The sequence below is a fragment of the Manis javanica genome, chromosome 4 (assembly GCF_040802235.1).
Source record: "Manis javanica isolate MJ-LG chromosome 4, MJ_LKY, whole genome shotgun sequence".
Classification (NCBI taxonomy): Eukaryota; Metazoa; Chordata; class Mammalia; order Pholidota; family Manidae; genus Manis; species Manis javanica.
In genome coordinates this window covers 166,381,358-166,406,157 of record NC_133159.1, presented here as the reverse complement: position 1 = coordinate 166,406,157, position 24,800 = coordinate 166,381,358, and the positions used below count along the sequence as shown (strand labels likewise).

General features: G+C 46.9%; 2 protein-coding genes across 3 annotated transcripts in view; one reads left to right on the top strand and one right to left on the bottom strand.

The window, feature by feature from the left end:
- Positions 1 to 21,112, top strand: part of EFTUD2 (elongation factor Tu GTP binding domain containing 2) — a 34,274-nt gene extending 13,162 nt beyond the window's left edge. For both annotated transcript variants that reach the window (XM_017670972.3, XM_017670971.3), the window contains exons 7-28: positions 453 to 488; positions 1,582 to 1,672; positions 2,587 to 2,669; positions 4,772 to 4,938; positions 6,710 to 6,834; positions 9,248 to 9,311; positions 9,691 to 9,781; positions 11,152 to 11,287; positions 12,510 to 12,637; positions 13,545 to 13,738; positions 14,677 to 14,788; positions 15,194 to 15,334; positions 15,974 to 16,075; positions 17,056 to 17,138; positions 17,669 to 17,755; positions 17,995 to 18,121; positions 18,322 to 18,409; positions 18,985 to 19,103; positions 19,239 to 19,333; positions 19,798 to 19,951; positions 20,132 to 20,239; positions 20,655 to 21,112. In XM_017670972.3, the coding sequence (XP_017526461.1) occupies positions 453 to 488; positions 1,582 to 1,672; positions 2,587 to 2,669; positions 4,772 to 4,938; positions 6,710 to 6,834; positions 9,248 to 9,311; positions 9,691 to 9,781; positions 11,152 to 11,287; positions 12,510 to 12,637; positions 13,545 to 13,738; positions 14,677 to 14,788; positions 15,194 to 15,334; positions 15,974 to 16,075; positions 17,056 to 17,138; positions 17,669 to 17,755; positions 17,995 to 18,121; positions 18,322 to 18,409; positions 18,985 to 19,103; positions 19,239 to 19,333; positions 19,798 to 19,951; positions 20,132 to 20,239; positions 20,655 to 20,750 (2,427 nt within the window). In that variant the 3' untranslated portion in view covers positions 20,751 to 21,112. The remainder of the gene's footprint in view (positions 1 to 452; positions 489 to 1,581; positions 1,673 to 2,586; positions 2,670 to 4,771; positions 4,939 to 6,709; positions 6,835 to 9,247; positions 9,312 to 9,690; positions 9,782 to 11,151; positions 11,288 to 12,509; positions 12,638 to 13,544; positions 13,739 to 14,676; positions 14,789 to 15,193; positions 15,335 to 15,973; positions 16,076 to 17,055; positions 17,139 to 17,668; positions 17,756 to 17,994; positions 18,122 to 18,321; positions 18,410 to 18,984; positions 19,104 to 19,238; positions 19,334 to 19,797; positions 19,952 to 20,131; positions 20,240 to 20,654) is intronic.
- Positions 21,113 to 21,538: 426 nt separating this feature from the next.
- On the bottom strand, positions 21,539 to 24,206 carry HIGD1B (HIG1 hypoxia inducible domain family member 1B). Its single transcript, XM_017670940.3, has 4 exons — positions 24,071 to 24,206; positions 23,072 to 23,219; positions 22,341 to 22,475; positions 21,539 to 21,700 (listed from the first exon to the last, which is right to left on the bottom strand). Exons 2-4 carry the CDS (start codon positions 23,169 to 23,171, stop codon positions 21,636 to 21,638), a joined length of 300 nt encoding a protein of 99 aa, XP_017526429.1. The 5' UTR covers positions 23,172 to 23,219; positions 24,071 to 24,206; the 3' UTR covers positions 21,539 to 21,635.
- Positions 24,207 to 24,800: the final 594 nt, after the last annotated feature.

Sequence of the window (24,800 nt, the reverse complement as noted above, 5' to 3'; positions counted from 1 at the left end):
TAAATATAATACAATTGGATTTTGTTTTCATGATGAATTTAAATGCCTGTGAATGAGGATAAGTGTAGTTGCAAGTCTCAGTGCAATAAATATTCAATTCAGCCAGATTGACTGTTTTGATGTACAGGGGATCCATGAAGGCTAGTTGTGTCTTCCTTTACCACGCTAAGAATTAAGTGCTTTTGATAGAATTTAGCTCTCCAGCTGTGCCTGGTCTCAAGCGACCGTTCCCACTCCCTACCTCCCACCCTAGAGAACACACTTCCAGGAACATTTTCTATCTGGGAGGGCACTGGTCTCATTGTCTGGAATTTCTGTAGGGACATCCTGCTGTGTTCCATCTATTCTCCTGAGGCAGAAACCCTTGAGTTGGGAGGTGGTGAGGGGAAGTGATTGATGGTTTGTGTGGGTGAGGAGCCTGAATTCAGGTGGTAATAGTTTGTTTCTTTCAGCTGTGCTATACTGACATCCTCTTCACAGAGCAGGAGGTAAGTCGACCTTGAGAAATCCGATTATTGCTCACACCAGCCCCAACAGTAGTTTTGTAGGGAATGTAAGGGAGTCTTCAGGGTAACGCTTTGGCCTGTACCACACCCCCACCTTCCTCCCACCGCACACCTCTGTATCTGCCTGCTTCTTCAGTCATCCAGTGATCTGTTATTTGAAAGAGAGCTGGGTAGGCAAGCTGTCAGGTAGGAGGGGGTCCCTCCTATCCTTGACTGAATTAATTTGACCTAATAGGGCAAATACTAAGAGGTGGTGTCTACATTTATACTGTATGCTATGCAGAAGCCAACATGATTTTTAAAATGACCTCCTCCTTAAAATCTATTAGATGATTCTGTCTATATGATAAACTCTTTCTAGGAATAGCTTCTCTTTGAGAATGTGTTCATCTATCTGTCTTTGTGCTATTTTTTGTGTATACAGGAGTGAGCATACGTCTCTGTCTTTCCTCTTCCAAATGGTGGTTCTTTTTTCTTGCCACCTGGATCTTTATCCCTCTAACCCCTGCTCTTTCCCCCTCTCCTTTATTTCTGTCTCTTTTTCTTGCATGACCACATGGAAAGCTCCAGTATTAAAGGATGGTTAACTAAAGGAACTTTGAACAGTGTTGGCATATGATAGGCAATCAACAAATGTTAGCTGCTGTTGTTTTTTAATATATTTGACTAGAATTTTTAAAATATATTTTTCTGTTATTGCCTTTTTAATGTTTTTCTTTTTAAACTCCTAAAATGTCCCAGGTTGTTTCTTTTTTATTTATATAATGCTTAGTTATTTTTTTGTTTCCAGTGTATGATTTCAGGACCCTTGATTGTCTGATAAGGTTTAATACTGCTTTGCTTGCTTGTTCCTTTTTATTTTTACTTTTTTATATTTGAACCAAACCCTCCCCAAAATGCTGTTTAACACCAAGATATTTAATCTACAAGGTCATTCTGGTTATTGGCCTATATAAAAACCACACCCAGTGAGAGGCGTCAGTGTAATTTCCTAGCAGCTGGCAAGCCCCAAGAGCAGCATGAGCCCCTCTTGCATAGGAAGAAGCATTGATCACTCTCTCTTTGTGACTTTCAGAGAGGTGTTGGCATCAAAAGCACTCCTGTGACAGTGGTCTTGCCAGACACCAAAGGAAAATCTTACCTCTTCAATATCATGGACACTCCAGGTAGGACGTTCCCTGCCCTTTTTCTAGCAGAACCTTGTACGGTTTGTTTTTGTGCTCCCACTCTTCCCAGAACAGAACAGAGCATTGCATTTTTTTCACATTCCCTTCACTTCTCCCTTCATTGATAGCATTTTCATTTTTAACTATCTCCTTTGCTTCTGACTAGTAATTGGCAGGCATGCTTCTCCAGGCCTTCTCTTTTGCACCTCTCTTTACTCCACTCTGGAGAATTTAAACTACGGAATCTTACTCATGTATTCATTCCAGCCCGTGTCACCCCCTATGCTAGGCATTGGGGTCACTGAGGTGAGTCAGACACGGTCCCTGGCCTAAGGCACTCTCAGTCTTTAAAAGAAGAGTCTGGGGGTTGACACTCTAGCTGCTGGTGGACACAGGTTACAGGGGAGCAGCAGACCTTGCCCTGTGTCTGCGTGTCTTACAGAAGGGACCAATTCAGGGCAGAGTTTTCAGTAGGAAAATCTGGGCTTTGACAGATGGGCCTTGTTTGCTGTCGGCTGCCCAGTGCCCTCACACCTCTAAGCTCCTGCCTCCCCCCAGCAGCACTTTTCCCATGCTCCGGGCCCTCCTCTGCCCTTTCTCCTGCCTCCAGATTGTTCTGTGTCATACAGACCTCTGCTTACTGCTGATTAGACTAAGCTGATGTGTGACTGTGAATATATTTGCCCTCCTCAGTAGAGCATTTCCTTCTTTTGGTTGAGGGCCTCCTGTATGAAAATTTTAACCAAGAATCTGACTCTAAATGGTGGGATTTTACACGCTACAGGGAGCTGTGGGGAGAAGGGAAAGGGGATGTTTAGTTCACATACTTTGCAGTGCCCCTCAGACCACCTACAAATCAGTTGTGCTTTATCCTGCCACCACCCAATGGTGATTTGCTGGTATTTACTTTACAGGACATGTGAATTTTTCTGATGAAGTCACGGCTGGCTTGCGCATCTCAGATGGAGTGGTCCTTTTCATCGATGCTGCTGAGGGCGTGAGTCTGATTTGAATCCCTTAGGACTTCCCCTCCCTGTTAGCTTTGCCCCACAGCGCACTGAGCGAGCTGGGAGCCAGAGAACATGAAAGTCTCTAGGATTAAGGTTTACATTTGCTCTTAAATTAGGCCAGCAAATGAAGCTCAAAATTAGTTCTCAGTATGACTCCCTGCCCAGTGAAGCTCAAAATGAAAGGACCCATTGTCATTCAGGAGACACAAGGATAAAATGGAAGATGTACAGAAAAGGGAGGGAGGAGAGTATACTCATATAAATGGATTTTAAATGTTAATGAGTTTTCCTAAACTGGAGAGAGATTGGAGTTAAAAGACCCAGGGTGTGTGTCTTTTATATTCTAAATGGAAAGAGCAGGTAGGTAATTTGGCAACCTCCTTCATGTTGCAACTGGCAAGATAGCCAGCAGAGGGACCCAGAGTTGCGGGACCCCCCACTTTTTTTTTTAAGTTAACTTCATTTTGGAATAATTTCAAACTTACCAGAAATTTCCAAGAATAGCACAAAGAACTTACTCTCATTTGCTTTGTAATTCTCTCTGTACATCTACACATGCACTCACATGTGTGCCTGTATTTTGTTCTCGAACTGCCTGAAAGTAAAATACTTCAGAATGTATTTCCTAATGACAAAGATATTTCTAGTTGTCACACAGTTAACCAAATCAGTGAATTCAGTATCAATACAATATTGTTGTGCAGATCTCTTTCTACAGACCTTATTCAGTTTCACTAGTTACCTCATGATGTCCTTTGTAGACCTTTTCCCTCTAATCGAGAATGCCACTTGGCATTTAGTCTTCACGTCTCTTTGGGCTCTCTTAATTGGAGCTGTTCTTTAGCTTTTCTTGGTCTTTTATGACACTGGCATTTTTGAAGAGTATAAGCCACTTATTTTGTAGATTGTGTCTCAGTCTGGGTTTGTCTAATGTTTCTGTGTGGTTACCCTCAGGTTGTCTTTGGCAGGAATACTCCACAAGTATAGTTGCGTTCTTTTTAGCCCATCAGTCACATCAGGAGGTCCATGATGTCCCCTTATCCCATCACTGGTGATCTTAACTTTGATCATTCAGCTAAGGTGGGCTTGCCAGGTTTATCCAGTGTGAAGTGACTATTTTCCCCTTTGTAATAAATAATCTGGGGGGAGATAACCTTGAGTCTATAATACATTCCATTCCTTGACAAACTTTAGTTTAATCATCCATTGATCATTCCTAGCTTATTTCTGTTGCAAACAGTGATTTTCCAATTCTTATTCCTCTGTATTCATTCTTTGGAATTCTATTGTGAGGAAAAGCTTCCCCTTCTCCCCACTTGCTTTATTTTCAGTATAGATATATGGATTTTTACTTAACTGGCAGGTTTTTGTTTTACTCAGTGGTTTATAATCCACTACTCTCCTTAGTATTGTGGTACTCTAGTTTTCCCAGTTTTGGGTAGGGAAAGCTCCTTCAGGCTGGGTCCATTATCTTTTTGACATGTCCCAGGGTTTTTTTGAGTAATTCCTTACTTTTAGGTACAGAAAGATGACGTAGACTCCTTGTACTTTCCCTGTCCCAATCCTGGAACCAGCCATTTCTCTGAGGAACTCTGGCTCCTTTTAGTGGGCGCTGGTATTCAGAAACAAGGAACAGAATGTGTTCGTTGCTACTGAGGTGTGTTGCTTGTAGGTCCTTTCTCTGAACACAGATAATATACACCCACACATATCTCTGTTTCTATACATGTATATTAAAGTGGTTAACATAATAAAAAAGGAAGAAAATCTTTAGTTCATGCTAATATTCACAATTCCAATTCAGCACCGAGATTCTTCCTAAGCCTTCCTCTGTTCCTTCTCTAGCCCAGAGAAACCTGGCTCCCAAAACCATCAGTGTATTTATTCATTTCTCAGTCCTGCAAGACACCCTCTTAAAGTTCCTGAATCTGCCCTTGGGCAAGATATCCTCTGCTTCCACCCAACAATGTATTTCCCAGGTCCTCTTTTCCTCATATTTCATGTTTTAAAATAGTGCCCTTTTTGGCTTTGCTCGGTCTTTTCTGCCCTCCGGCTCTTTTCACTACCTTCTGAGTCTTGTGTCTCTCAGGTGATGCTGAACACAGAGCGACTGATCAAGCATGCAGTGCAAGAAAGGCTGGCCGTCACCGTGTGCATCAACAAGATTGACCGGCTGATCCTGGAGCTGAAGCTGCCCCCGACAGATGCTTATTACAAGCTGCGCCACATTGTAGATGAGGTCAATGGATTGATAAGGTATAGGACCGGACCCCACAGGTGGATTTCCTGTCCTGAGGGGGTCTGGTTTTTATAAATCTTCACCTTGAACACCCTTCAGGGGCAAGTCTCATTTTTTTTTAGCCTGTGTTGTTGAGCTGTTTAGACAAAGCTGGAGGCACATCTACAGGGATTGACTCCATAGCTTTGGACTCATTAACTCTGTGCCTTAATCAGTGCTGCAGCCTAATACACCTCATCAGTTTAGTGTCATGGTGGGTGCCTGAGATCTGGAGTCAGTCTTGTCTCATCTTCACCCCATGCCAACCATGTAAAGCTGGGCAAATTAAGTTTGTAGAGTCTCAGCTTTGTTTCTGTGAAAAGGGAAGAATACTAATATTTACGTTATGGGATATCACAAAAAAATAGTTATTTGTTGTAATACACTTAGCACAGTGCTTAGGATACAGTAACTGATTGGAGAATAATGTTTGCTGTTATTTTCTTAGCACAGATTCAGTAAATGAAAGAACTGTTGGCTCTTGTTTTGTGGAAATAGCTGCTTTTCAACAAGATGGATTTCGGGCTCACATTAATAAGTATGAATGATGGTCGGGAGACCTTAGAGTACAATATCAAGGTGACTTTGAAAAACAGGTTAAATATATCTTCAAGACAGTCTTATCTGCAGGCTGATTCATTGTACGGGATGACTTCCTGAGGCCCCTCAAAGGGCCAGAATGAGGCTGTCCTGCTGAGAGAACACCTCTCCAGTTAAGGATTGGCGGCAGTGCCTCCATGGCCAGAGACAGATTCACCTTCCAGAGACTCCCAGTTTGTAGCGCTGATCCTCAACAGAGATATATCTTCTCCCTGCCTATGAGAATGACCAGAGCCCAACATAACATCAGGAGTCCAAAAGACAAAATAATAAACTTCTTTAAAGGGAGGTCATGGAGATAGGATAGGGTTAAGTCCTGATCTACCAAAACAGGAAGTCCAGAAGTCCTAGCCCAGCCTCTAAACAAGAAATAGCACCATTAACATATTATTTAGAAATATAGGGGTACATGCTCTAAAAGCAGCTTTAAAAGATTTGAAAGCAGTTGCCCCTGGGGAGCATAACTTGGGAGTGGGGTTGAGTTGAGTGAGGTAGGGGACTGCTGTATATAAGCCAATACTTTCATTTCTAAATTTATAAATTCCATAAACCTGTGTCAATAAGGCTAGGGTTGTAGACTTGATCCCTGAGCACAACTGGTTTTCTTTTAAATGTTAACTTGGGATGCTGTGGTTTCTCCATGGCTTTTAAGACTCAAAAGTTTTGTCACAAATTTTAAAAGAAGGCCAAACAAAACAGAATAGAGTAGGCCAGTGACAGAATAGAGTAGGCCAGTGAGCGTGGGGAGCAGAGTTGCCTTTTTTCTTCCATTTACTCATTTATACTGATGTTTATGTCTATTGCATTTGTGAAATTGAGATTTCTCTGAAAGGTAGACTTGTCTTACACATTCATTTCCTGTGTTCCAAGATCTTTGTCTCTGTCCTTCAAGTTTTTCCTTGCCCATCCAGTACAGTTAACTTCTCCAAGATCATGCAGAATCTTCCCAGCTTTGGGAAGTCAGCTTGTTACTGGAAGTTAGGGAACAACAGCTTCGGGTCCCTTTTTTGGACTAGGCTGCGGCAAGGCTGAGTGTATTATGCAAGCCCCTTCTGAGGGTCAGGGCTGGAGCGAGAGACTTCATATGCAGTCCCTGCCCTTCACCCAGGCATTGTTGCTGCTCTGTGCTCATGACGGCCTCTGTTTCAGCATGTATTCTACTGATGAGAACCTGATCCTTTCCCCACTCCTGGGCAACGTCTGCTTCTCCAGCTCCCAGTACAGCATCTGCTTCACGCTGGGCTCCTTTGCCAAGATCTATGCTGACACCTTTGGTAAGCTCCGGCTGGCAGTCTGTCTCGCCAGCTTTCCCAGAGTCATGTTGCCTTTCCTATGGAATGGTTTAGAAATTGGCTTGCCAGAGTGCCCCAGGTGGGGGCACATTTTATCAACTGTTATTGTCACATTGGGGGTCTTTGTGGCCCCTACACCCTTTCTTTAGGCTAAGTGGTTTCTAAACAATAGAAAAATAAAGATGATTAGGAAGAAATGGGTGAAGAAGGAGCTCATTTTAAGACTAGGAATCTCTCCTAGGGACAGATTTTGTCAGAAAGCAAGTATCTGTACCCACAGAGGCCTCTCAGGTGGGACTCTCTCTTGGTAGTAGTGCTTCTAGCTGCCTTTCCAGCCATATCTATACACATAGATATTTTGTAGGCCTACTTGAGAGCTCATTTTGGATCAGACAGGGATGCCCAGTTGAATGATTTTATTGGTCCCTGGAACCTCCATACCAGAGCCCTGGAACCAGCATCTCACTCAAGAAGCTCTTGCGCTTTCCACCTCTTTGCCTCCCCAGTTCTCTCAGATTCCAGTAGGAACCATGTCCTGTCATGTGTGTCAAATACTGTACTTCTTTAGAGGGGTCATTATCACCCATATTTAGACCTGAGGAGACAACAGACTGGGAGAGGTCTCGCAGCTGACAGGCGCTGCAGCATTGTGTTTCTCTTCTCACCAGCTAGTTGTCCTATTGCACTTAGTGTGGATACATTTGCTTTTGTGAAAAAAGGGGCAAATAAAACTTGGTTTTAGTTTGTACGCATTTACTGCATTCTCACTGTAGAAAATTGGAAAGTACAGTAAAACCTAGTCAAGAAATCAGAATTCACCCCCTAACCTCATTACCATAACCATTGCCTTTTGTTATAGTTCCTCTTTTCTCTGTTTAGTGTTTTACATAAGTGAGTAAAATACATAAAAACACAGGATATTCACTTAGCATTAGATCACAAGAATTTACCTATTTCAGTAAAGTTTATGGGGCTGAGACAAGTGGAGGGTAGTGAGCCAGGAATTCCAGAATCATAGTGCTGAGAGAGGAGGCAGGAGGCAGGCAGTCCGATCAGTAACCACGGACTGTTTCACCAAGCAAAAGAGTTCAGGTCAAACTTCTGGCAGGGTGGGTTGGGACCACATTGAGGAGGGTTCGGAATGCCAGGTTAAGGAATTTAGACTTTCTCCTTTAGTCAGTTTGGAGCTCTTAAGTATTGGGGTGGGGTGGAGTGATGTGTGCAAAACTGATGGAAACAGACCAGAGGAGAGGATGTAGAACGAATACCTGTTCAGACATTTTGCCAATATTCAGATACAGGGTGGCAAATACTGGATTAATGTTATCTGTGAGATTGAAAAGGAGGGAATGGATTAGAGAGATGTTCGATCATTCTTTCAGTAAGTGTTTATTAAACTTCTGTTGTGCACTAGGCCTAGTTCTTGTGCGTAATCAAGCAGCTCAGTCCACTGATTATAGCACAACATATATTTAGTGCAGTGGTAGAGATATGTAAAAGTCAGAATGATTCACAGAGGAGAGAGAATTTCAGAACTAGTAACATGGGAAAGCAGGGAAGAATTTGGTGATGAACAAAGTGGGGAAGGAAAAGATTCTAGGCTTAGATGAAATGCCACTGGTAGCCCCACTGAAAGAAAAGTCTGAAGGGGAATGTGGCTTTAGGAAAAAGGTGATGAATTCACTTTATACCATCTTGAGAGAGAGAACAGTCTGACATCTGGGTAGAAATATCCACGAGAGTCGGTGATACCAGTGACTTAACTGAATGTTACAGGAGCTCTTAACTCAGAAGATCTTGAATTTTAAAAGCCACAATTGCTTGGTTCAGTCTAACCCAGATTAGCAGCTGCGGTCAAACTAAAATATTAATAGGTAAAAGAGGAGACAAAGGTTGGCTTTGGTGTTTTCTCTCCCGAGGGCTAGGTGCTGCCTTCTAGAGGTTAGGGCTAGCGTGACTCTGCAGCGGAGAGGCTGACCATGCTGGTTGCACAGCAGAGCTTCTGTGGATTGAGATAGAGTGAGGGAACCATTAAGCACCACTTCCAGAAGGGACAGGGCTTAGGTGCAGACAGGACAGCAAATAGACAGTTGAGCTGGTTCTGTCAAAGGAAAAAGTACATATCGTACCCTTGTCCATAGCTTAGTCCTATGCTTGCTGGAGATGTAGCTACCTGAGTGCTCATCTGGGCTCCAGCATAGCCTTGTCAGCTTTGGACCAGTCCTTTCCTTTGTGCCTCAGTGTCCTTGTGTGCCTGTCTTGGTGGAAGGAATTTTCTGGACCTTGGAAAGGAGTGTGTTAGAACTCCTCAGCTACAGACTACTTGGGGCACATGAAACAGAATTCCAAACAGTACTTGGCTAGATAGATTATAATTGTATGGCTTCTCTTATAGGTGACATTAACTACCAGGAATTTGCTAAAAGACTATGGGGTGACATCTACTTCAACCCCAAGACGTAAGTAGAGTTTGGGAAGTGACTCTAGAGGGGTGGTCCATTTTCCCAGTGAGGACAAGGAGAGAAAGAGTTCCTAAGATGAAAACCTACTTTTTTATTATACATGAACTACTATCTTTCCTCCTGTAAGTGACTTGTCCTCATGAGCTCTAATAGGGTGCAAGGCTATTTCTCCTGAGGTCTTCATAGCTGAGCTCAGACCTGCATAAGAGTCCTAACCATATGCCCTCTCAGGAACTTCTCTTTGGAAATGTTAAGATCACATACACATTCCTTCCCTTTGGCCCTGCTCAGGTTCAGAATTTAGGATATTATACCCTTGGAGTTAGTGACACTGCCTTCTCCTTCCTGGATCACCCATGACTTTTTACCTCTTTAGGCGAAAGTTCACAAAAAAGGCCCCTACCAGCAGCTCCCAGAGGAGCTTCGTGGAGTTCATTTTGGAGCCCCTTTATAAGATCCTCGCTCAGGTGGGTGTGTTGGGCTACCTGGCTCAGATCTGTGCATTTAGGCACAAGGTGGAAAGACTGGTGAACTCCGACTTCCCCCTGCCCCTAAAGTTGCTCAGTTTTGCCTTACTAAGTAGCAGGATGGTTATCACCAGTGTCCAGGATCCCAAATACTACAGTCTTCTCAGTTCTGTTGCATATCAGAGTAAAAGCGGAAGGTATAACAGGAGGAAAAGGCACAACCTAGAGAAACTGTGGGCAAAGGTTTGAACTATTCAAAAGAATGTGACACTTGAGAATGAATAATTTCAGGTATAGGAATTTAATTTACAGATTAAATTGAGAGTCCTCCAGATTGCTCCATCTGTAGATACACATATATGTATGTATATTTGTGTGTGCGTGTGTGTGTGTGTGTGTGTGTATGCCATTTGTTACAGCATTATTTACAACACCAGAGGGAAAAAAAAACTGGAGACAAGTTGAATATTCATCAAAGACAATCTGATTAATTAAATCATGGTATATCCCATAAAATGGAGTATTTTGCAGCCATTAAAAGAATGGCTGTATGAACTTGGTTTTAATGACTATCTGGGCATATATGTATATGATGTTTGTCAGATTGTAAAGGATGCATCAGACAGTGGTGACGATGTAATTTAACATGTGGGATGCTCCAAAGAAAATAGCATCTTTGTTCATATGAATTTGTGCTACCTAAAAGGCAGACCCAAAAGGGTAACAATGTTGTACAGGGATTTACGTGCAGTCTCAAGACAGTCATAAAGTATGCAAGTGTTCATAAGCACTGTGCACAGTGAACACAGGCATATACACAATGTGTGTGGCCTTCCAACCAACAAAAACAGTAAAACATAGCAACAAGACAAAAATAACAGGATTCAAATTTATTAGTACTGAAGAATACTTAGTATCTTGTGTCAGACTGGAATGGTTTATAGACTCTGTCTCTTGAGAGACCTTGAGTGGGTCGAGGATGACTTAGCTGGGCCCTGAGGGTGGGCTGTGCGGTGACCTTTTTTGGGTCTTTCCAGTGCAGTGATCCTCTGAATCTCAGAAGTGAGAGATAGGGAAAGTAAGTGATTTCCTGAGTGGGCTGAGATGCTGCTTCTCAGACACCAGGGGGCAGCACTGACAGTCCATCTGAGAGCACCAGGTTTATGGGTGTGGGGGTTTAACCAAGTCGGCTTTGCCCAGTGTTGGTTTGAAGGCTAGGTACCAAAGATTTCCCTGAAACGAAATTGCTGTCCTTGCCTAAAGCTCTGCTGTTTCAGTGACTCAAACTGTTCTTTGGCCTTCCCTGTCCACCTCTGTATTTCCCCACATCCCCTGTCACTTTGCTGATATGGTGTCTGGTACCATCACAGGTTGTGGGTGACGTGGACACCAGCCTCCCAAGGACCTTGGACGAGCTCGGCATCCACCTGACCAAGGAGGAGCTGAAGCTCAACATCCGCCCCCTGCTCAGGCTGGTCTGCAAAAAATTCTTTGGCGAGTTTACAGGTAATAAAGAGCTCATGGACCCCTTAATATCACTATCACCATGTCCTGCCACAGGCATTGTGGGGAACTTTCCCTCACCTCACGTGGTGTTCGGAGATCTGAGGCTCTTGTAAATAAATTGCAGGTCAGGTTACAGAACATGTGGGTTTTCTTCCTTGCTGCGTTCTTTAATGGGTGGTCCCAAGAACTCTTTATCTTGGCAAACAGAAGTAACTACATTTCCTTACCAGGAGCAGCATGCAAGTAAAGGAGATGAAGTAGCAGATTCTGGGGTTCTGGGGTTTTTGTTAGGGGGCAGTCATGAAGGTGGACTCATGGGTCATGTGAAATAGTGGGAAAGGCACCAGGCTAGAACTGGGAGGCAAGTTGTAGACTCAAATCTCTCTTTCCCTTGAACTCCTCTCCTATATGTTAGTTACGCAGAAGGCAGGTGATGGAGTAGAATGAACCCCAGTCTGGATGAGAAAAGACTAGAGTTTTGATCCTTTTCTAGCCCTTGCCCTTTCATGGGGTGACCCTGAGCCAGCCATTCAGTTCTTCTGTGACTCTAATTCCTCATCTATAAAATAAGGGAGGTGGAAAGGTGATGGCTAAGAGCCCTCTCAACAATCTCTTGATTCTGAGTCTGGTGGGAATTAGGTGGCTGAATCCCCAAAGTGCATAATTTCATAATATTGTTTGGGCTGGCCCTCAGTCAGACCAGCAGGTACCAGCTGAAGGCAGACATGCCGACCCCAGGGTGCCGATGGAAGTTCTCTCTTGTGTGGCTTATTGGCTGCTAAAGAAAAACAGGATAACTTACTAAGCAGAAACTTATACAGTGGTTTCCAAAAGGGAAGAGCCAATTTGGGGGTTGTTCTAAGCAGATCTAAGAAAGAAGAGATGGGGTGTTTATTTGGTGTAAGTGCTCAGTAAGTGCTTAGATTCAATAAAAGGTCATGGCCTGATAGAGATCCTTTAAATTTTTTTGTCAGCTGAGTTCCACGGAACCACTGAGACCTGCTTCTTGCTCTTCTGTGGTATCAGTGTGACTCCAGATTTCTTAGCAGCACACTCCCAGGAATCAGGGTGTTGCTTCCCCTAGAATCATAGCACCATAGCTTTTAGAACAGAATCCAGCTCCCTCACTTGTAGCTTTCTGGCCATCGTGAATGTATCAGTAACTCACTGCTCATTTCCCCCTGTAAGAGTATAGTAATAACCTCCTCTTCTCCCTCCACAGGCTTCGTGGACATGTGTGTGCAGCATATCCCCTCTCCAAAGGTGGGCGCCAAGCCCAAGATCGAGCACACCTACACTGGCGGTGTGGACTCTGACCTCGGCGAGGCTATGAGTGACTGTGACCCTGATGTAAGAAAACGTGGCCCTCGGTTCTCTGACTTTTACCCCTCCTGTATGGGGATACTGTGTTTTGGTCATGGAAGTAATGCCTTCTCACCCATCCTTGTCCCTTCCCATGTGCATAGTCAGACCTGAACTCAAAGTCATATGTTACCATGACTTTCACTAGTCGTAAGATCTTGGGAACGTTATTCTGTCTTCCTAAGGGTCTTTTCTATAAGAGAAGGATAATAGTATGTGGTTGTTATGAGCATTAAATTGATTCAGAAGTGTTTTGGCTGTGTTAGACCTATGCCTGATAGTAAAGAAATAATGAATGGTAGCTAATCTTACCAGTCTTGGCCTTTAAAAAAAATTTTTTCCCAGCCCTTCTTTAGGCATTCTTCTTTTTTTTTTTCATTAAGGTATTTTTGATATACACTCTTATGAAGGTTTCATATGAAAAAACAATGTGGTTACTACATACTACATTTACCCATATTATCAAGTCCCCACCCATACCCTAATGCAGTCACTGTCCATCAGTGTAGTAAGATGCTTAGATATTCTTCTTTCTTGGCATAAACATACAGCCAATTAAGACTTTGAGTTACATCTTCAGAGGAAATTTTGGGCAAGTTAGTCTTGTAATCTTGCAAATTAACACTTCCAGTGTGCCCCCTAAACCTATTTCTCTTTCTCATTGCCCTCACCCCCTAGAAAAAAGGAAAAGAGTTTTAGTGCTATGCCTATGACATCTGTTAACTAAACAGGGCGTAGGGCAGGGTTTGGAATTTCTCAGGAAACCACCACATCTTCCTCTGGGTCTGGGCTGCTTCCTCATAGAGTTCAAGTCATTGCTGTCAAGGGAAGCGGAAACAGTGGTACTTCCCCAGAGAGAATGTGTGGTTGAGGCTGTACCTGTCCCCACCTCCAGGGTCCCCTGATGTGCCACACTACCAAGATGTACAGCACAGATGATGGAGTTCAGTTTCATGCCTTTGGCCGGGTGCTCAGCGGCACCATCCATGCTGGGCAGCCCGTGAAGGTGCTGGGGGAGAACTACACCCTGGAGGATGAGGAGGACTCCCAGATCTGCACTGTGGGCCGCCTGTGGATCTCTGTGGCCAGGTACTGCAACCAGAGCCTAAAGGCCTGTGCATCGGCCACACACGGGGACTGCCCCAAGCTGCTGGATGGGGTGGTGGTCCTTGGAAAGAAAGTAGCTGCCTGGCTCCCTACAGTAGGGGGTAAGATGACCCTCCCTCAGCAGATCTATTGACTTCTAATTCTTACTACTTAGGGTTGCTAGAGGTAAAAGGCAGTTACTATTGGGATAATGCCAAGAGCCTTGCCTTTGCGTTTTGGATAGCTTGTATAAACTTTTGTAGCAGGGTTTCTATTTTTACTCATCTTAATCCTCTCTTCCTCTTCTGTGTTCCTTCAGTCATAACCTTTATGTTTCTTTCCAAAAGAAATTATTTCCCACCCTCACTGAGTATTCTTTGACCAAGGTAACAGACTTTGCTGCATCCCTTGTAGCATGCCCATCTGTAGAATCAGGCCTAGCTGGGGACTCTGGGCTACTTGGCAGTTCCTAAGCCTGGCATCCCAGCCAGGAAGTAGAACCAGGGCAGCCCTGTTCCTATCACGCCTGCTGCGCCTTGCCAACAGTCCCTTTTCCCCCCTCCAAACCCACCCATTCTCTAGGAGGCAGAAGAAAATTGAGCTAGGAGAATTGCATTATCTTCTGGGGTGCTTTTGGCATCTCCTTTCATACTACCTCTGGGACATTGGCTTGCTTACCACCAACATCCAAGTGGAATTAAGTTTTCCTGTTTTGTCCTCTTAAAATACTTTGCATTTTTCTTTCACAGCACCCATGAGTTTAGAACTACATGTGTGTGTGGCCCTATGACTGTTGATTGCATCCCTGCCCTGATGGAATATATCTGTTTGACTCCCCCCTGTCCTGGCTCAGAGCCTGCTACATAGCAGGTGCTGAGTAACTTTTGCAGGATGAATGCTCTGTCCAAACTCCATTGCTGCTTTCTCGGGTGTTGCTCTAGGTACCACATCGAAGTGAACCGCGTTCCTGCTGGCAATTGGGTTCTGATTGAAGGTGTTGATCAACCAATTGTGAAGACAGCAACTATAACTGAACCCCGAGGCAATGAGGAGGTAGAGTTTCTGAAGAGGCAGCTGGATTGGCTTAAGCTAGAGGGTCGCAAGGAACCATGACATACATGCTTAACAAGCAGCCAGCTCACGGGGGTGGGGGCTGACCCGGAGTTACTGCCACTGCCTTGTTCAGGCCCCAGCACAAGCTCAGCCTGCTAAGTCTGCCCCTGCTGGATTCTTCTGTAGTTAGCTCAGGTGCTGGGAATTAGAGGGGAGTTCCTTTTAGTCTTTCCTTTCTCTTTGTTCTGCCAAAATACACGGGAATATTGGCCCTTGAGGTCGCCTCCCACAGCATCATGGGTTCTGGCAGGAAATAGTCTGTTCCTCAGAAGCTCCTCAGCACCTCTCTGGCCTCCGCACCTATTCAGGCCAGGTGCCCTCACTCCTCTGCATTTTGGATCTCAGGCTCAGATTTTCCGGCCCTTGAAGTTCAACACCACATCCGTCATCAAGATTGCTGTGGAACCGGTCAACCCCTCAGAGCTGCCCAAGATGCTGGATGGTCTACGCAAGGTCAACAAGAGCTATCCGTCCCTCACCACCAAGGTATGCCCAAAGCCTGCAGCATCTGCCAAGCCCTCCTTGCCCCAGCTCACTGGCCTCTGCCACATCCATCAGGCATCTCTGACCTGCTTCTTCCAGCAGCCTGCATCAGGACAGTCCCTGTCACTAGAAGGCAGGATGATACCCATGTTTGTATGTGGCTGTGGCATGCACACACAGGCATGTCAATCTTCCAAAACTCTTCAGATAGGAAAGAGATGGTCCTTGGAGAGTACGGTTTCAGCTGATTTTCCAGAAAGTATAGAGGGAAAAATTAGTTACTCCAATCCTTCTATACTCTTGAGCTTGCCAACATACCTTACTGTGTAGCTGGCCAGGGCTAAAGGGTCAGCTTATATCCACGACATAGGGCAGGGTTTTCCCTAACTGGCTAAGATGGAAATTAGATCACTGACCTTACAACCTGTAGCACTGTACTGAGTGGTCCAGATGTGAGGACTGATTCATAGGTCGCTGTTGCCACTGATCCTTCTTAAAGAGACTGGAACTAATGCCTAACACAGGCTGTTTCTGATAATGGGTTCAGGCCCATCCTCCTGGGTTCTAGCCTTGATTCTGTTTCTATCTACTGTTGCTGACATCAGGGTCCAGTCTCTGACCACCAGGACTGTTGTGTTTCAGGTAGAAGAATCTGGTGAGCATGTGATTCTGGGTACTGGGGAGCTCTACCTAGACTGCGTGATGCACGATTTGCGGAAGATGTACTCGGAGATAGACATCAAGGTGAAGCAGCAGCCCTTTTCTTCAGTGGCTGCCTGGCCAAGAGCTTGGCTTACAGCTCCAAACTGATTGTATAAGCAACCAGACCCCGGATTCCCCCTGGGAAGTCCAAGGGAAGAGAGGTGCACAGCGGGGAGAGATCTGTTTGGGAAAAGAATGATCTGTTGCTCCCCTTACGGGAATATCTTTGAGATATGGTTTGCCCCCTTCTGTGGAGTTATTCTCAATAGTCTCAAAGTCTTATGTTTAAAGTCAAGGCTCCCAAGCCAAAGTTATTCTTGGTCTTTTGCTAAGAAAATAGTTGCACAATTAACTCATCTGTGGTAATTAGGGCTCAGAAGTAGATGGTTTCAAGGAGAGACTGGAGACTGGCTCTCCTCGATCCATTTTCTCCTGGGTCCATTGTAACCCCTTAGTTAAACTGCCCAGTGCATGGCCCCAGTCTCCCAGTTGACACACTCATTTTCTTCAAGGCCTGCGGTGGGAATGAGTACCCTCAAGTATCCCTGTTAAGCTTTTCCACCAATGGCCAGGACTAGTGCTGTAGAGGGCACTGGATTTCCTAGTAGTAGGCCACATGGGAGCCTCTGGGAGGAGCTGTGCTCTCCAGATGCCAGGGGTTGAGAGTGGAATGGGTGCCTTCTACTCAGTCTCTGGTGGCAGCTCTGGCAGGCCCACAGGAGTTGTTCAGTGGTGGTGGCGAAATAGCTGAACACGTGTTGAAAGATACTTTGGAGGTCTATAATTTAGGCCCAAAGTCGATCCCTTTACACTTGCCTCCGGAACACAAATTCTACCCTGCACTAAATTGTCTCAGGCTTCTTAGTGATAGTACGGACTTTGAGTCTGCTACTGTACGTGTCACTGATGCTAAGATGGGGGTTCTCACAGAGGTATTGTTAAGGGACCCTCAGAATTCCCTTTGGCAGAAGGTTGTCCTTCCAACAATTATACCTTGCCTAACAATTAATTTTGTCTCCCAGGTGGCAGACCCTGTTGTCACATTTTGTGAGACAGTGGTGGAAACATCCTCCCTCAAGTGCTTTGCTGAAACACCCAATAAGAAGTAAGCTGGTGGTCATAGTGACCCTGGGACTGACAGGGGGCACTCTCCCCTCTCCAAGGTCCCCTCCAGTCACAAACATTGTGGAACAAGCAACCCCCTAAGCTTGGGATGGGGTGCTTAGGGTGCTCGAGTTTTATCCCAGCCCCTTCATCCCTTCTGCCTTTGGTCACAACACTGTGGAGTTCTTCACCTTAGGTCCTTCTAGGATGTTTCATAATTGCCACTTCTCTCTATAACATGTGACCATCTTAAAGTTCTGCCCCAGCAACAACTCTGCTGTTTTACTGCCTAATATACTAATACTATTTAAGGCTTAGAAAAACAATTTTTTTTGCCCTAAAGCTTACTTTTTAAGAGATTGGTAGATTCAAATGAAAGAAGACGGAAGAGGAGCCCTGTTTGCTCTGCTCTGCCCCTGTGACTTTCATGATGTCACTGCCTTAGCTGATCTCTTTGTCACCGTTTTCTTAGGAATGCCCCTTCTGCTAGCCCTGCTGACCCTTTTCATGACACATTTCCTTTCTAACTAGGAACAAGATCACCATGATCGCTGAGCCTCTTGAGAAGGGCCTTGCTGAGGACATAGAGAACGAGGTGGTCCAGATCACCTGGAATAGGTGAGATCATGGCTCTGACTCCAAGCTCGGGGGAGACAGGGCACCACCACTTACCTATTGGGTCTCTACTACGACACGACACGTCCTTCTAAGAGGCAGTTTTGTCTCCCTGCCTTTGCTAAGGTGTTGGGCACATTGTGAACAGGCCAAGGTGACTGTCCTCCAGAGACGGGACCCGTGGCCCCAGGAGCCAACAATCACAGAGTTGTCTGCACCTCTGTTTTTCCTCCTTCCCCCAGGAAGAAGTTGGGAGAGTTCTTCCAGACCAAGTATGATTGGGATCTGCTGGCTGCCCGCTCCATCTGGGCTTTTGGCCCTGACGCCACTGGCCCCAACATCCTGGTGGATGATACCTTGCCATCTGAGGTACAGCAAAGCTGACAGGAGCTATGCGGCGGTCTTTTAGCTCTTCAGTGGAAGAAATTGCAAAATGTTCTTTTCCTGAAAGTATTTTGTGCCTTCTGGTAAAGGCGAATATTCTCTTATCTCTTAAATCTACCTTCTCCTCCTTCTAAACTCTGACTGTTTCCAGGATCACTGCTAAGGGGCCCTCATGTTTTGTGCAGGTAGACAAGGCTCTTCTTGGCTCAGTGAAGGACAGCATTGTTCAAGGTTTCCAGTGGGGAACAAGGGAGGGGCCCCTCTGTGATGAATGTAAGTCTGCCAGCGCCTCTGCCTCCCCTACCCCAGTCCTCTAGGGTCCTTTCCTCCAGTGAATGAGGAAGCAGCTTGGGGCACAGGGTCATCCATGTCCTGGACCAGCTTCATCTCTTCTCCTCCCTCTGTCCTGTTGCTACTGCTTAGTACATCCTGGAAATGAAGTCATTTCTAGACTGACATTTTCTCCTCATTCCTGAGAAGGCACATGTTTGAGGAGCGGTATCAAGAGGAGGTTGGGCTGGGGCGGTTCATAGATCAAGATCGGTCTTAGTAGGAACAAATGTGCAATTCCAAGAACTTATTCAACATCCAAAAATAATTAAATACCTGAAAAAGAGGCACATAAACTCCTGAGGAAGTTTTATGATGTCTGAGCATGGCCTGAAATATAAAAATAAGATTGTATGCTTAACTTCTGCCCCTTGCTGTGCTACAGGGTGATTTCATATGATAGCTTTTGTGGCCACAAGACAGTTACAGTGCTGTGAGAGGCTCTCAGCTGCTCTACCCACAGGCCGTTGACTAGCACCATCTCCACTCCTTGGTCAGCTCCCCCATCTCCTTTTCAGTGATTCGAAATGTCAAGTTTAAGATCCTGGATGCAGTGGTTGCTCAGGAGCCCCTGCACCGGGGCGGGGGCCAAATCATCCCCACAGCCAGGAGAGTCGTCTATTCTGCCTTCCTCATGGTAAGTGAGGGGGCTGTCCAGCTCCAGAGCATTAGGTGGAGGTCCACGTTTTAGGCCCCAACGCCTTTCCTTTATCCAGGTTCCCAGGCCTCAGCCCTCCCCGAGCTGAGGAACCCTTTCTTCCTGCTGTTGCAGGCCACTCCTCGTCTGATGGAGCCCTACTACTTCGTGGAGGTCCAGGCCCCTGCAGATTGTGTCTCTGCCGTTTATACTGTCCTGGCCAGACGCAGGTGAGCCACCCTGGATGTTAGGGAGAGTGTGAAGAGCAAAAGCAAAGCAAGAAGTAACGGCTGCTGTTGGGGAAGGAGAGATTCGCCACCCCCACCCTCTCCACTCCTGAAACCTGAGCTGATTTTTTGAAAGGAATGAGGCAATCCCCAGCTTTACTGCAGATTAAAATTTGGATTCCTTCTTGGGCCCCCTCCTCAGAGAACTCTTGGAGAAGGTACTGAAGCATGTCAGTGGTGGGAATGTCCACAGGACCTGTCCCATCACTGTTCCCACTCTTTCCCAGAGGCCACTGCCCCTCTGAATTCCATAGGGAATTATGGTGAGAGCCCTAAGCCTTTTCTGCCCTCTGTAGCATGTTTGTGGTTATTTGATGGTAACTCTGGGATAGGGTACATTTGGGGACAGTTCCTTTGCTTTTGGCCTCAGTAGAACTAGGGACTCAGCCTTTGTTTTTCTGTCTTAGGGGGCATGTGACTCAGGATGCACCCATCCCAGGCTCTCCTCTCTATACCATCAAAGCTTTCATCCCAGCCATCGACTCTTTTGGCTTTGAGACTGATCTGCGGACTCACACCCAAGGGCAGGCCTTTTCCTTGTCTGTCTTCCACCATTGGCAGGTGAGAAACTGGTACAGGCTGGCCAGTGTGGCCTCCACCTCTACAAGGCCAATCCCTTCTGACCTGTTCCCCTTCCAGGCCCAGAGTGGGAGTTCCAGCAGCCTAGAGATGAGTTCTGCTCCTCAGCCTGAATGCCCTGGGAGGTCTGCCTGAGCCATCTGAAACCGTGTTGCCTTTCAGATTGTACCCGGTGATCCTTTGGACAAGAGCATTGTCATCCGCCCCTTGGAGCCACAGCCAGCTCCCCACCTGGCTCGAGAATTCATGATCAAAACCCGCCGTAGGAAGGTACGTGTCCCTCAGGCCCATTGCCATCCATCAACTCCCAGGGGTCTCAGCAGGAGTTGAAGGTACGTGTCCCTCAGGCCCATTGCCATCCATCAACTCCCAGGGGTCTCAGCAGGAGTTGATCCAGGAGTTGGATCTCTCTTCTTCATTTTGGACCCTTCTCCCAAAGACTAAGAGCAGTTTACTGCACACAGCAGAGATACGATCTGTACAGGCTGCGCCAGACCTGGGCGCAGTCTGGCTGGGAAAGGAGAGCCCTCTCCTCCCCTGTGATGATTCCCTAAGGTAGGGCTCTTGAAACAGCTCAGCCGCCACTCCACCCCCACCAGCTCCCACGCAGAACCAGCTGTCTGCGGCTTCCAGCTCAGTCAGCCGCCGCACAGGGCTCCTTCCTGCATTTGCCCCCACTCCACAGGGCCTGAGCGAAGACGTCAGCATCAGCAAGTTCTTCGATGACCCTATGCTGCTGGAGCTCGCCAAGCAGGATGTCGTGCTCAATTACCCCATGTGAGGGCCGGGATTCCTGGCAGCTCCTGCTCCCTGCACTGGTCGCATCATGGATTTGAGGCTGGGACCTGGGATGACTTGGACTCCATGTTGTCAAGTGTTTCTGGGAGCCATGGGCCGTCTTTAACGACCCCAGAGGCTCCAATCCCGAGCCCCAGTGAGGGGGGAACATTCGGCCTCCTGATTCTTTCTGTAGCCTCTGCTTGGCTCCATTCCCAGGGAACAGAGGAACTTGCATTCAGGGAAGAAGGGATTGAAAGTGTTTAACCCCAAGGGGCCCTGTTTTCAGGATTTACATGGAATTTTTTTTTTTAACAGTATGACCTTAAACATGGTTTTTAAGTGAACAAAACATTCTGACCTCTGCATTACTCTGTTCCTTTCATCCCCACCCTCCGCCCAGCCTAGGCCTGGCACTCGGGTTCTGGATGTATGTTGTCCCCAGAGGCTTCAGTGTCTCTGCTCCCAGCTGCAGCCTTCCTGCAGAGTCCCCAGGGCAGCAGCCTGTGGTGGGAGGGGCACCCTGCTCTTAATCCGCTGTTCCCAAGAGCAGGGAGGCCTCTTTACTGCCCCACCTTCTCACTCCCACTCCGGGCAGCCTGTCCTCCCAACTGTGCTTCTGGGTGGGACTGGGGGTGCCTTGGCAGTGGTTGGGTTCCTGAGATCAATGGTCTGCTACTCCTCCTCTGCCCATGAGGAGTCTCCCTTCCCCTGGAGTTGGGGGCTGGAACTCTGATTTCTGGCCCTCTGAGTCCTCCCACCAGCCACTACCAATCCATTACTGTTCTCCCCCATGTAAAGAAAAGACTCTTTCTTCAAAACAACTTTATTAGGTGTGTATCAGGGGTTGATCTAAGAGGGTCTGCCTGCCCCAGGCCCTATAGGAATCTTACTTCTCCCCAGCATCCTGGGCTGTTCTCTTGATGTAGTCTCTGTACATTGTGTACACAGCACCTGTGTGAAGGGGGAGGAAAAACGCCCCATGATATCGAACGCCCCACCCACCCTCCTGCTCTCCCAGGTGTCCCAGAGAGGACTAACAACTGCACAGCCCCAGGAGTCTGGCTCCCCTGCACATCTTTCTGCCCTTGGTCTCAGCAGCTGCTGCAAGCGGCCTACCACGGGGCCTGCGAAAGCAACCTGCTGACAGTTCACAGAGCACCTTCACATACATTACCTGTCAGAACCTCACAGCAACCTGTGAGGTAGGCAAGCCAGGGCAGTTATCATCACACTACACGTGGGGAAACAGGCTTATAGAAAGGGATTTGTCCACTGTCTCACAGCTGGTATGTAGCTGTTCACCTTTTGATCCTGAGAGGAAGGGAAACTTCGCATATGTTTGCTGTGTGATTTTCTCATGTCTAGGACAAATGGTCATGAAACAGACTGCGCCATCCTCACAGGCTGGGACCCGATGTTAAAAGAAGGAACCCCACAAATGTCTTGGTCTGAGGACTTTACCAAGGACTTAATGTGGAATCTGTTACAGAGAACAGGGAGTGAAATAATGTTCCCTGAACTGTCAGGACTCAGCCAGATTTTGCCTTATCAATTTTGCCCCTGTTCTTCTGGGACGCCACCAGCCACTCACCCAGCATGACTGCACCCACAGCACAGGCCTGCGCTGCCACTCGGGTGTGAATCAGGTGTATGGACAGCTTGGTGGGACCACGAGCCTTCAGTCGGTAAATCCTGTAAGCTGCCACTACCAGGCAGCCTCCTAAGCCTGTAGGCAGAGAACATGACCGCTGGGTCTAAGTCACCAAGCACATTGCTCATCTGATGAGAGAGGACACCTCACTAGGCAGGCTGGTCTGGGTAAATGGTTGCTTTCCTGCTGCATAGGCAGGGAGAGGGGGGAGGGGCATCACTAGATAGTTTTTGGTGGCATTTTCAAAGTGGCTGCCTCCTTCCAGTGATGCCCCTCCTCTCGTATACAGATAGCCATCATGACTTCTCTACCCCCGTGAGCTCCACTCCAGGCCCTTCTCCAACTACTGCTGGCTCCTGCGCCTGTGTTCCTACTCTCCCAGGGCCTTGAAGGAAGCCCTGGGGGACCCTAACCTGCTGCATCTCATCCTGACCCTGGTTTTGGTGCCCAAGTTTCCCATATCCCGTGCACTCAGCTGCCACTTCAACCCACCCAGACCACCTCATTTCCCTGTCAGGGTGTATCCCTTGGCACCTTTGCTGTTGGTTCACTCCTAGCTGTTGACTGGTAAGTAGGATCCCTTGAGTTCTCTGCTTCATTCTTTGAAAGGACTAGGAGGAGATATGTTCTCTGATAGAAGGCCCCCACTGCCCCCTTCCTTTTTCACTTACCTATAGGCATCAGTGGAGACTCCCTGGTCTTCCTCAGGAACTTCTCAGACACACTGTCTTCACTCTCAGGTGGTACCCACCAGCCTTTGTTAGCAGACATCCTGCCCCTGGATGCTAGCAGCTGAGGCTCCTAGGCTTCAGTCCAGCCCTAGAAGGAGGCAGTCAGCAATAAGAACTGTGGTTCTCAGTCTGGGGTAGGAGGGAGGGAGTTGCCTGCTAAGACACCCTCTCTTTCCATGCCAAACACAGTTGCTACTTGAAAAGATGTCCTAGGTGACTTGTCTCAGATGGCTGGACCAATAGTGCCATTTTTTTCCATCTCCTTCCTAACATCTGCCTCTTCCCCAGCTCATTTTGACTCCACTGTTTTCTCTGCTTCCCCTGTTCCATCTGCATCCCTATGGGTCTGATCCTTGGGCCAAGAAAAACAGCTGGACAAATCCACAGATGAGGGTGGGAGGAACAGGCCTTGAGCCTTGGGACCCCACTGGCCTTGAGTCTGTGACAGTGTCCCTGAGGGAGCTACACAGAAGGATCTGGCCCCAGAAAGCCAGAGCTATCCCAGATAGTGTTACAGCACTGGTTACCAAATCACCAGATCCAGAGATTAAAATGATTGGATGTTGGTTTGGGTATAATTTAGCATAGATTTTAGTCATAAATGCTAACTGAACAAAGTCTGGTCCCTGAGCTGCTCGCCCCCACTTGCAGGTCCATCTCTTGCCAGGTTCTTTGCAGTTGCCAACCCCCTGCCTCCATCCCTGGCTGGCAACCCCTATTGCTGTACTTGTGAACCCCTGTAAATGTCTGCTCTAAGCACCAACTAGATGGAGTCCCAGAGTTCTGGTCCTTAGACCAGGGGTTCTGTTGTGGGGGCCTTCTAAATCTAGCCATTGGACAAACTCTCCACTTGAGGTGACTTCTGTTCCTCGTTGCCTCTCCCCTCCTGGAGGAGCAAAGACTGTTGGTCCCACAGGTCCTCAACATGCTGTTACTTACCCTAGGAGACAGCTAGAAAGTGGAGTGCAGGCAGCCCGGCCAGGACTGAGCGTCTGTTGTTTTGAACCAATCAAGAGCTGATGATGGAGCTGCCACTATGGGATCAGGGAAGCAGGCTTTATGGAGACTGTGAAGTCAGGAGTGAAGAGGGGAGGAGATAGGGACAGGGCATCAGTCTTAACCCCCCATCTGCTGAGCTCCAGGCCAGAGTTCCAAGTGCTGGGATGTAATGGAAGACCAAATGGAGGGGACCCTTAACTAGATTGTCTATTAATTCCCATGGACATAAGTGACTGGATCTGAGATGGATTTGGTATGGAGAACTGAGAAGGGAATATAGAGGCAAGGATGGATAGAGATCCTGCATTCTTCCCCAAGTTAGATTGCCTCTAGTGCTCTTAAGAACACTGGATCTAAGTAAAATGCCCCAACTGTAGGAGACAGGCTCTATGGTCTTGGTCTTGAGCCCTTCAAGGATGTTTTCTGGACAAGAAGAGTTGTCCTTGAGTTTGAAACCACTGGGACTTCCCTCACATCTCCAGAGCTCTTCATACTGCCTGTGGGGTTGAGGCTCTCAGGTCACAGAAATAACAATGACCAGCATCAGTGTCTATTCTGTTCAAGGTATTTACATTTCAGACCTCACAGCTATTCTGTACAGTAAGCAGTTTGGTTATAGGGAACTGAGCTTCTGAGAGGCTAAATGACTTACCAGGGGGTAACAGGCAGT